Below are 12,661 nucleotides of genomic sequence, written 5' to 3'. Positions count from 1 at the left end.
TAGATGCAATTTGTTTGGAGAACTCAAATGTGGCAAAAGGGTAGCTTTGAACCTGTACACGCCCACTTGAGTGACAAAACGAATGGCTGGTTTTAGTGGCAGATGCGAAAAAGGCTGTATAATTGACAAACATATGCTTAAATAAAATTTAGTTAGACTGTAATCCACAATGGCAATAAAAGCAAGTTTTTTTGTTTGCTTGTTTTGTATATCGATTTGTATGTCACATTTAAAACCAACAGAGTTAGCCAATATAATTTTTAAAACAAGCAGTGTCCAAGCATTGAAGTTTCAGTATGTATTGTATACATCAGGCAGATGATAAAGCTTCAGTAGTGGTATAAATAATTATTATGAGCTGTGCCTATATCAATTAAAATTTTAAATGCTACAGTAGCATGTCTGTTTATTTATTCTTCTATCTCTCTATGCTTGTAGTACAATAATTCAACTTTAGAACTATAAATAGTTGTATCCTGATGCCATCTCTTTGTGCATAAACAACCAGGTCAAATTTAAAGGGCACCTATGATAAAAATCATCTTTTGTAAGCTGTTTGGACAGAACTGTGTGTAGGTATAGTGTGTCCACTGTCAAATCAGGGTGATATAAACACAATCAGTCTCTCTTTTTAAATTTCCTGATGTTAAAATAGGATCCAAATCCCTCCCATTTTGAGGCCGACCACAACGTGACGTAGGAGTGCGGTTGCCCCGCCCATGGAATTGATTGATAGCAACATATTAACATGTCTCCGTAATAATGCATATAATCATATTAACAAGACAGGATGTGCACAAAGCAACCGGGATGAAAAGATCTGTTGAGCTCTCTGTGATCATCAGTCATCATCAAATGTGATCAAGAGTGAGTTTTACAAGTTTAAAATGTTTTTAAAACAGTGCATGTTTGTAATGAATACAGCGATTTACTGTATATCAGTTCAATTATAAAAGAAGACACTTCAATCCCAGTTTGTGGACGTTAAATCAGGTTTATTTATTATTTATCATTTGCTGTGCAAAAACAGTGCAAAGTTAAACATGCACGCTATGTGCCTGTGTGTCTGCTGTTTGTGCGTGTCGGTGTGTGCACGTAAACTTTGTATTAACATTGTGTGTGACTCATCATTGCAGAAAGGCTTGAATGAACTCCACAACAAATACATCAAATAATCATTGGTAAAGTTCTTACTGTAGTATTTCTCACAAACATTATGTGAGATCTGCTTCCTTCATGTCTGTCTGTTATCTGACGCAGCCGAGGTGGAGATTGAGGCACACTCTGACTGGCACGTGGGAACAGTGGTTGGGGAGAACTAGCATTAAAGGCACAGGCAATCGTACAGCCCTATCATGCAGTAAACTTGCTCATGGCTTGTGTTCATGGGCCGACTTTGAACAATCCATTATGTCAAATGATTTGCATATAGCACCCCACAGGGACATCACTTAACGAGACATCTGCAGTATATATATATATGGCGACCCCAGATTAATAAAGGGACTTAGCCGAAAAGAAAATAAATATATATATATATATATATATATATATATATATATATATATATATATATATATATATATATATATATATATATATATATTTATATATATATATATATATATATATATATATATATATATATATATATATATATATATATATATATATATATATATATATATATATATATATATATATATATATATATATATATATATATATATATATATATATGCATATGTGCACCATGAAAATGACAAACATCGTAACAATTGTGAAGGAACTGACTTAGCATCTCTTTTTAAGGTAACAACTGTTTGAAACGCTCTAGCAAACAACCAAAAAAAAAACTGCTTAACAGCATTTTAGCAATTACACAGCACTCCATTGCATACTATTGCATCTTGGGGGCAGCATTTACTCTACACTACAAGCTCATTACAGAAGGTGAGGTTTAGATGTCAGTAACTTGTATATATTTTCCTTTGTACATGTAAACAGAGCAACTAATTTAAAGTGGTGTGTGTTGTAATTGTTTAGACAGAGAAACTCTGGGATGTGAATTCCTCATCCATTTGGATTCTGATATCTTTCCCGCTGGCAGAAATGGATATTTTTCAGTTCCTTAAGGCCCGTTCAGATGATGAATTCAGCGGCAGCAGAACTTTGCCTGTTCGCCTGTTGCCGGGGCGTGATGAAACCAGCCCTCTTTCAGGATTGCAGAACTAGCTGAGTTTGAAGTTTCATGGTTTGAAGCTGAATAGATTGCACTTGGCACTGCTGACAAAGAATTGTGCTGGCTATCACTTATTTTGCACAGGAGAATTGAAGATATTGCACTGTTTAGTTTCATTGAAAAATACTTGGCCGAAACTGCAAAGGATTGTAGAGACAGATGAAGCACATCCACTCTGTCTTACTCACTGAATGAGTCTCGCTGCCTTCTGCTCTATGGCCAAACAGAGGCAGGTGTTTCCTGTTTCTGGAAGTCTCTCTCTCTTTCTCTCTCTCTCTCTCTCTCTCTCTCTCTCTCTCTCTCTCTCTCTCTCTCTCTGTTCCGTCCTACCCTCGTCTATCCTATTGATTTCACAGCACAGCAAAAGCACATGTCATTTTTCATAGCTTGATAACTGTTAAGCACTGAAATGAAGATACACAATTTGTTTGTATTAAAACTGTTCATAAATAAATATGCACTTCTGACCATATCATTTTGTTCATGTTTTGTTTTTCTTGTATCAATTACTTAATAGAAAAGGCTCCAAGAGAAAAAGCAGTAATTGAAATCTGTATTGTCACCCTCAGGTTGTGAAGGCGGTGATGCTCTTCCCCACAATTGAGCGCATGGCCTGCAGTCCTCAAGGAAAAGTCATGACCCCTGTGCTCTGCCGGCTGCGATATGCCTTCTATTTGCCCATTTTCCTGCTCTCTCTCCTTCCAGAGAGGCTGAAGGTCGGCATTGTGCGTCTGGCCCTGAGGAATTTAGATGCACTGGACAACTCCATTATCCCAGCCACCGTCAGCCTGATCAATGTAGATTGTGCTGGTGAGTAAACTCTGCACTGTATTTTTTAGATAGAACAAGCTATAAAAGGTCACTTTAACATGTCTTGGTGTATTTTTTATGTGTGACATCATGCGAAGTGGCTCTGGGGTCCAAGCGCTCTGTCAAATTTTATAGGCAGGCTCAACAAATGGTAATAAAAACCGTTTACAAAGAGACATAATACTTTCAAATTTTATAAATTGTTAAAATATTATTTTCTGTGATGCAGTAAGTGTGTACACCATGATTTTATATAAAATTAACTTTAAAGGTTCAAGACACCCTCGAGTACTTTTTTTGTACAGATTTGTACAGATTTGTGGGTGTTGAGCATCAGTTAAGACAGCGTTAGCACCTGTCAGCTTTAATTAAGGGGAAAACTGGATAATTTGGAGCTTTTGTCAGCAAATTTCATCCATTTTTGGGGCAGGATCAAAATCTGCGACGTGGCGCAAATCTGCTAGTGGAGTAATGACCTGTCGGTTGCTCATTATTATTCATAGCGGAGTTTTCTTATGTTAAAATCCGATGAGAAGACCCTGCTTCTTAATTATTCATGAGAGCATGTGCAAGCACGAAGGCAAGGCAGATCTGCCAAGCTGTGAGACCCAATGACTGGGTGAGAAAGCGTCATGCGCACGCCACGGGTCGTATGTGTTTGTTTCCATGGTCCACGGGGTTTGTTGCATGTTTTTCCCCATGATGCTGTCCGGACTGATACAGCAAAGCTGTGATTTGCAGCAAGGATTTTTTTCAGGAGAGCTGTACGAGAATTGGAGAATGGCAGACTTTGTCTTTTATCAGTTAAGTTCATTACCATTCGGGCACATTGCCTATATCCATGCTACTGTGTTCGGCATATGTTTAAAATCTCCAGATTGGCAGCAGGGCTAATAGTTGGAATAGATAGGGAAAGAGACCTGCTGCACTGCTATCCACTGTGTCTGCATTCAGACCCGGGGATTGAGGAGGAAAGAAGTCGTCCTTATTAATAGTGTTTATATAAACACGATTATCTTTATGATGATATATTATGTGTATTTGAAATTACAAATAACATACTGTATGTAGCAGGAAATTGAATTACTTACTGTTTATTTCTTTGCGTTTTAACTTTGTAAACTATTAAATCATGGGTCTCACGCTTTGTGTCTCATTTTATGAGCCAACTGACAACAGTTGTTCGCTCCCCTCTTTGCCACGTCCACTCCTCCCTCTGCTTGCAGTGCTCCTCGCCCATCATGGAGGATTTTATGAAAAAATTCTGAGGTAGACTTAAACCAAAACAGTGGGATTTCATGGCCCTTTAATGTGAGATATGACTCAAAAGTGGTCATAAACTAATATTTTTCTTAATTCAAATGAGTAGTGGCTTGGACCTGGATACACAGATTCGCACTGAATTGCAAGTTGTTCCTTTATAGGAAAATACATTTGGAAATTAAATTTGTGAAGTATTTTGTGAACATTTTGTCAGCAATATTTAGTGAACAAAACTGAATACTTTGTGATGAATATCTGACTGAACTCTAATTAAAATTAAATTAGTATTAGTAATTTAGTATAGTCTTTAAACTATATTAAAAATAACTGTCACTTTTCTCAAAACTGTACATTTTGACAAAACAATTTAATTAGAATCATACATTAAAATGACTAAATATCAAGGAAGATGTCTGTTGGAACTGTTTAAATTGTGATTTTGATTATACAGATTGTGAATTTTTTTTTGTCTCTGGCTTAATTTGAAGCTCAGTTGTCACCTGCCATCCACAAAATGTTTTATCTCAGTTTCCTCCCTCCTGGATTACTCTTCTTATAATAAGTGTATTGCCTCTTATAAGTGTCAGACTAATTAGTAATATATTTTTAGCAGTGACCATATTTTCATGTTGTTCTGATTTATCTAAAATAGTTCAGCCTTCAGTACTCCAAGCACTAATAAACACTGCTAAAGCATAACTCTCACGCAACTTTTAAGTTTTCCCATCAGCGATGTCCCCTCATGTCTCCATTTCCATCTCTCAGTTTGGACTCTGCTCCAGAGATCTAATCCTCACTTCAATGAGGTGCTGAAACCTTTCAAAAGTTCACATGCTGGCATCCCTCCAATCCTCCACTGTACAGATGCGTAGCTATCTCTTTTATTATCAGATGATAAGAAGTATATCACCACTTCAAAGATGATTCAGCCGAATAAAAAAAAATCAAGACCAAAAGAGAGGGGGGTAAACGTAAATAATGTTTGAGTGGCAGCCAAGAGTGCGGTGCCTCACAATGTTTTGAATAAAGATTTTATTTATCATAACTCATATACATAATCTCCTGGGCGTTCGGTACATGAACTAATGGTGCAGATGAAGTGTTGTGAGTAGGAGTAATTAAGAGGCCTCTCCAGCGAAAGGACCGCTAGCTTAGACTCTCTCTCTCTAGGTGAAAGGCTGAGTGTTTCCCCTGTCTGTCCTGGGAGGAGAGTGATGGATGTTGTGATGGCCGGAGAGTCTCTGCCAAAGAGGCCTCAGTAGAGCCCAGAGGCATTAGTGTGAGCTCCACTCTCTAGTCGCTCCGAAGAACCAGTTTTCTCACTCGCTCGCTCTTCTTTTCTCCTCTCTGTCTGTTTTGTCAGTTTTACCTTTAGTTTTCTTCTCCCCCTGTTGTGCAGGGAATTGGAGTTTCGCTCCTGACAAGGCTTGTAAGCATGCTTTTAATCATTAGCACATCTCACGGAGTGTCAATTGGAATGGATTTAGTTTCTTCTTTCATCTGAACAAAATGTTCATTTGCAGCTCTCTTCCCCGTTCCTCATTAAATACCATCAAATGTTGGAATACTTCTCCACGAGGGAGTTTAATCCGTTGTTATTCATCGAAAAGGCCAGGTGGTCTTGTATGTACACATGTGCATGCGTGCGTTTTGTACCATTGAGTGCTGGCCCGTGACCGCATACGAAAAGCAGCTCTGTCTTTTATTACGTCCGTAATTAATGGCGAGTTGACAGACTTAATTAAGAAAGCATGTTGCTATTAGCTGGAACTTCCTGGGCACATTTAAGGATTTATTTGCTCAGAATCCCTTTCCTTGAAACTGAGAATGTTGATATTTTGATGTTAACTGCATGTGGAGCATGCACACAATGTCTGTCATGCAGACATCAAGGTTCTGCATCTAGGAGCGTAAACGTCAATGAGGCGTGCCTGCTCGAGGTCCGCTGGGAAAATGCCGCTGTAACGCTCTCTAATATGCTTTATCCTTTCAGTAGGCTGCAACACTCCACTTCACACAGCTTCTGTTTTCACTCACCTAACCTCTTATGCCATGTTTTTTATGATTGAACACTTTTGCGTTTTTCTATCCAGGCTTCTGTTGGCCTAATTTATGAGAACCGGGAGATTCGTCCCAGCATCAGTTCCTTTAGTGCCTTTTGCTGTTCATAATTTGTCTCACAGGGGAAAGGCGGGAAACCAGAGCATATCGGCAAATGGCTCCCTTTCCTGTTATCATGGAACTAAGTTAACTTCGACCTGATTTTGGAACCTAGAGGCTAAACTCGTGAAGTTTTTATCATCCACCTTACTTTTGAGTCACATTCACTTCCTCCTCCGGCCACCTGTTTCTGCTTGGAAAGTCAGCCAATATGTGGAACACCTTTACACTGGTAAACTTGAAATTGAACAAAATACAAAGCATTTGGCCATTGATCAAATTGTGTGTCTTTGGACCTGTTTCCACTTGGTATTAACATGTGTTTTTGGTAATCCAATCACAAAAGGCCAAGCATGATGCATTACTGTATCCACCTGGTATTAACTTGGGTTCAAGTGCATCTCTTGGGAAGACTTGTGTTCAGATTTTGTTGAGATCTTTTCCTCTTATTTCGTTATGCTCTACATCAATTTTACAAGAGTGCTTTTAAATGCAAGTGCTTTTAAATGAACCCACCTAAAGTGGCTTATGAACGAGCTGGAAAGCATGCAAAGGAAATGGTTGTGAATGGCAACTGCAATTTTGATTGTAATCTATGGCTGTGTCCGGACGTTTCTTGCTGGAAATGCCTTTAAAAGTGGAAAATGTTGGTCAAAAGCGTGTATTTACACACAAAATGACACCAAAACATTATGGATGCCAGTCCAGCAGGTGGCGATGTCAGTTGTGTAAATGTAACACGTACAGGCCTGTAGTCAGCCATTGTTATTTTTGCTCACACATATCTACAGTATATAGTATGTGTACAATCTAGTTTAAGGGGACTATAATGTCACAGTTTTCAAAACATACATTTTTGAAACCCATTTTCAAGATTTTGTGTTTTCAGATAGAAAAAAAATGTGCAAATGTGTGTGTGTCGTGTAAAGAAATGTGCAAATCCTTTTAAAAGTGTTCTTATTTTAGTTTTGGTGTAAATGTAAAAAAAATATTCATTCTGTTCTGTCCAACTTCTATCCAAACAATAATTAATTAATTGTTTAATGAATCTCCTTAATTCTGTCATCATATACTCATGTTACTTAAGAACACATTACATATACAGGCGAAGTCAGAATTATTAGCCCCCCTGTTTATTTTTTCCCCAATTTCTGTTTAACAGAGAGACGATTTTTTTTTAGATTATTTAAACATAATAGTTTTAATAACTCATTTCTAATAACTGATTTATTTTATCTTTGCCATGATGACAGTACATAATATTTTACTAGATTTTTTAAGACACTTCTATACAGCTTCAAGTGACATTTAAAGGCTTAACTAGGCTAATTAGGTTAACTAGGCAGGTTAGGGTAATTAGGCAAGTTATTGTATAATGATGGTTTGTTCTCTAGACTAAAGAAATATTGCTTAAAGAGGCAAATAATTTTGGCCTTATAATGTTTTATTTATTTATTTTTTTTAAAGCTGCTTTTATTCTAGCCGAAATAAAACAAATAAGACTTTCTCCAGAAAAAAAAATATTAACAGACATACTGTGAAAATTTTCTTCCTCTGTTAAACATCTTTTTGGAAATATTTAAAAAAGAAAAAAAATTCAAAGGGAGGCTAATAATTCTGACTTCAACTGTATATATAATATATAATACAAGAAAAGAAAAAGAGCATTGTGGTAGCCGCATATTTAGCATTTTACGAGATCAGGCATGATAGCCATAGTGCTCCACCACATCTCAGTATGATGCATCATCTTATGTTCATGCAGATGTGAAAAACCCTCAAATGGTGCATTTCGTTTTAGCAGACAAATTGATTACATGTACCTTTAATTTTGTAAATAACTAGAGAGGCCAAACCAAGATATGCTCATATGCTCTTAAGGATAACCATAGAAGCTGTGCTAGTATTTGCCTGAACATCACCATTAGATGGAGCAGGATACAATCAGAAACATGCTGTGTTCAATATGATGCTGAAAAGTGACATATTTTTGCTGCAATTATGCAAAAACAAAGCTTCAGATAAGCTCCTGTGATGAGACTTTTAGGAATGTATTCAAACTTAAACGTAAATTCATTAATTGATTGCATTTACAGCGTGTAAACTTGTTGCATCTGTTTTAGTTTTAAACTGCAGTGTATTTGGTTTGTTTTTTTGACTATCCTGCTCTGGATGGCATTTAATGTGTTATGTTATTTGATGTCGGATTAAATTATCTGTTAAAGATTCAAAACATAAGGATTTTTATAACATTATACCATTTAAATATCGTTATACAATAACATAGAGTGTTGGGACTTGATCATGTCAAATCCGAATACATAGATTCCTGATTTTCCACACTTTGTAGAGTACCTTGCTGCCTGATATTGAAGGTTTGTCATTTTATGACATTGTGTCCATGGGCTAGTCATTTATATTATTTTTTTTATATTATTATTTTACTTGAGATCCAAAAACCACATCTGCGATTCTGGTGTTTGCCCAGAGGGTAGTAAAAATCCCCTAAAAATATGAGCTTTTTTTCAGTATGTAACAACAGTTATTTTCTCATTGTGGTTTTTGATATATAGTTGACCTTTCTTAATAACAGAGCCGTGCTGAAACCGTAGGTTCTCTAGAACTTCTTTGCACAATCTAAACCACAGTTATAATAGTTCATGATCTAGACATCAGGTGTGATCTGTCAGGAAAAAAGAAAACACAAACCACCCCCAATGGGTCGAATAGGAATATCCTGTTCATTAGGGGTACAAATGAAAAAGTGTTGACAGATGATAACGTAAGGTTTGTTTATCCCTTTATCAGTAGAACTTTCCAAAATTTCTGCTGTCCAAACTGGGTTTATTTAAGGTGCAACTGATCACGACCACCCACCTTGTGTTCTTTTAATGCAAAAAAAAAAAAAAAAAGCTGATGTGGCTTTCTATTACGACATATGTTATTGAATTGGAAGGAAGAATATAATTGTCACATTCGCTTAGCTCTTTTAAAGGGAAATGAAATAAAGAGAAGCACATTTTGCCTCGGTCCGTGCAAATGGTGGAGAAACTGGATGATACGCTGCACTTTGAAATTACGCGAGCTTGAAATTGTCTTCTTTGTGCTACTAATGAAAAGTGACTGGTGAAAAGACGTAAATAGATGGGATTTAGTGGCAGTAGAAGAGTGTGTGGTGTAAAATAAATATCAACAATTCAATTGGGGAGCATCTACAGAGTATAAAGAGTCACATTTGGCCCAGTGGAAGAAGAAACCTTTTTGTTCCACATCTGCATCTTGAACCGAACAGGATGAAACATTTAAAAGCTTTTGTTTGTTTGCGAGGCTTAGTCTGCTCCTTGAATCACCACAGGCTTTTACAGTTGATTTTCTTCTATAAATCTTTGATGATTAGACATTCGTTAAGCTTGAATTGGCTAATTAGGAGGAATTACCATCCACAATTGCATTATACATATTGTTAACATAACACATGTGACCCTGGACCACAAAGCCAGTCATAATTGTGTTTTTATATATTTTTATTAAGATTTATACATCATTAGCTGAATAAATAAACTTTCAATAGATGTTTGGTTCATTAGAATAGGGCAATATTTGACCAAGATGCTACTATTTGATTTTCTGAAATCAAATACTGAGAAATTCACTTGATTAAATGAAGTACTTAGCAATGTATAATAGTAATCAAATTTAAGTTTTGATATATTTACATTAGGAATATCTTCATTAAACCAAATATTTACTTAAAATTCAAATTTTGGGGGGCATAAAATTTCAAACCAATAATTTGACCCATACAATGTGCAACATAAGACTGGATTTGTGGTCCGGGGTCTCATATGTCAGCATATACATGACTAAAGCTATTCAAAAGATTTATAATTATAGCATGTTGAACTTTCATGACATAATCACAAATAAAACAATCCATCCTGATCGTATGCCTTCCTACTGAGGCATCCAGAACACTCTGATATATCTGCGTCTGTGTCTGCAATTTTGCGCCCCGGATCCCTCGTTTCTACCTCTTCAGTCAGTAGTTAACTATGTGCATGTGTGAGGATGTGTAAAATTGACTGGAATGCTGTGCCCTGCCAAACCCCCCAGCCCGATGCCCCCCTGGAGATAAGTGAGGTAGAGCAGGAGATGTCTGGCAGATCACTGCCCCAAGACTGGCACACCCGTCTCTATCACCAAACCTCTGCCTTCTTTCTACCTGTAGGACTTTCCTCCTGTCTATCATCATACCTTTTGCGTAAAGGTTTTTTCAATGTGATATTATTATTTAAAGTACATAATTCATTTTTTAATGTATTGCACTGGAGCCTAGACCAGAAAAACGAAATGTTTTTTCATTCCCCAAATCAAAGGGGCTGTTATGATTATAACAATATTCTGATGATTATAAAGTTTAAATTGTGTGGATTATTGATTATACTTTTAAATCTGTATAATTTGAGCTGTTAGTAGCTGTTTTTGTTGCCTGTGCCTTTAATGAAAATGAGCTGGTTCTCCCCGCCCACCATTTCCACGTGCGTGCCAGAGCCATAGAGATCTCTCTGTATCACTCTGATGGGTGTAGCCTTCACCTGCTATGTCTCATGTAGATAAACAGTACAGTGACAGACAAGAATGAAGCAGATCTCCCTTACTACAGTAAGCACTTTCCCATTGGTTATTTGAGATATTTGTTGTGGAGTTAATTCAAGCTGTTTCTGCAACGATGAGTCAATGTCCACACAAGTTAATATCCACTGCTGTATCGATATCTGTTATGTTAACGTAAAAAATAAACCTATTTAATGTCCACAAATCAGGATTGAAGCTTTTTCTTTTATAATTGTACTGACACTATGCGGCTGTGGTAATGAATTGTGTAGTGATTTTACTGTATTTATTACAAACATGCACCGTTTTAAAAACATTTTATACTTGTAAAATTTATTCTTTATCTGCAGATGATCACAGAGAGCTGAACAGGTCTTTTAATCTCAGTTGCTTTGTGCACCTCCTGCCTTGTGGATATGTTTATAAGCCTTACTATGGAGACATGTTAATACGTGTCTGTCAATCAATTTGGTGGGCAGGGAAACCAAACTCCTACGCTACGTTGTGGTCAGCCTCAAAATGGGAGGGATTTGGATCCTATTTTGAATGTCAGGAAATTAAAAAAAGATACTTATTGTGTTTATATCACCCCAGTGTGACTGTGGACACACTATACCTACACACAGTTCTGTCCAAACAGCTTCAAAAAAAGGATTTTCATAATAGGTGCCCTTTAAAGGAAAGTCATTTGTTTTAGGATGATTATGTGAATTGATTGAAGTACTTTATTTTGGAAAAGTCAGATTTGTGAAGATTAAATTTGCAACTGCAAGATAGAGAGTGTTTAAAAGTCTGAATTCTGAGTTCGTCACTCAGTTTGTGACCTTTATTTCTATAATGTGGCAGTAATGAGCTTCCATGAATATTTAATTGGAAAAATGAACATAATATTCTAAATAATACTACAACTTAGTGATATTTTAATTGTTCACATTCTTGTTTTTGTATCATACACACCTGAATGTTAATAATATAAGAGATTGATTGATTCGCTGATTGTTTAGCTTTCATTCCACCCTTCATAGATGTTAAAAAAGTGGATTGCTTTGTGTTTATAGCAATCAGAATTGTCAGAATCATATATCTTTTCATATATTTATTGAAAATAAGATTAATATGCATGAATTCTGTCTTAATTTGCATTGTTTTGTTTAATTTTTCCCATTAAAAAAATAAGTCAATTCTGGAGAAATGCTCTGATCTCCTCTTTGTAGTTGTACTGTAGTTGTTGCATTGCAGTTCTTTATTAGATATGAATTGTTTTGCTTTTAAAACATAGCAACCTACATCTTTAATTTATCAATGAAAGCTGATTGGAAAGGGCAGACATATTTTCACCAAAACATATTTGGATTTACAGTACAAGCATAAATAATCAGTATTGAAATGCACAATAAGTTCCATAATCATAATTTAATTCAATATCTGGTCTACCTGATTATGTACAGACAAGGATTCTTGGCTAAAGCTAGTGGTAGTGGAGTGAATTTTCCTTTTCTGTGAAACCCTCTAGTTTAAACATCCTCTGGTGCAGTTTAATTCAGTGGCTGGATGTTGTTATGGATATGTTTA

The 12,661-nt window shown here is 36.3% G+C and overlaps 1 protein-coding gene across 2 annotated transcripts in view; it reads left to right on the top strand.

Moving 5' to 3' along the window:
• ldah (lipid droplet associated hydrolase) overlaps nt 1-12,661 on the top strand; it is a 79,342-nt gene that overhangs the window by 51,774 nt on the left and 14,907 nt on the right. For both annotated transcript variants that reach the window (XM_056477699.1, XM_056477698.1), the window contains exon 5: nt 2,812-3,052. In XM_056477699.1, the coding sequence (XP_056333674.1) occupies nt 2,812-3,052 (241 nt within the window). The remainder of the gene's footprint in view (nt 1-2,811; nt 3,053-12,661) is intronic.

This window comes from Danio aesculapii, chromosome 17, assembly GCF_903798145.1.
Source record: "Danio aesculapii chromosome 17, fDanAes4.1, whole genome shotgun sequence".
Taxonomy (NCBI): Eukaryota; Metazoa; Chordata; class Actinopteri; order Cypriniformes; family Danionidae; genus Danio; species Danio aesculapii.
The sequence above is the reverse complement of the archived record's forward strand: the minus strand, read 5'-3'. Positions and strand labels throughout refer to the sequence as shown.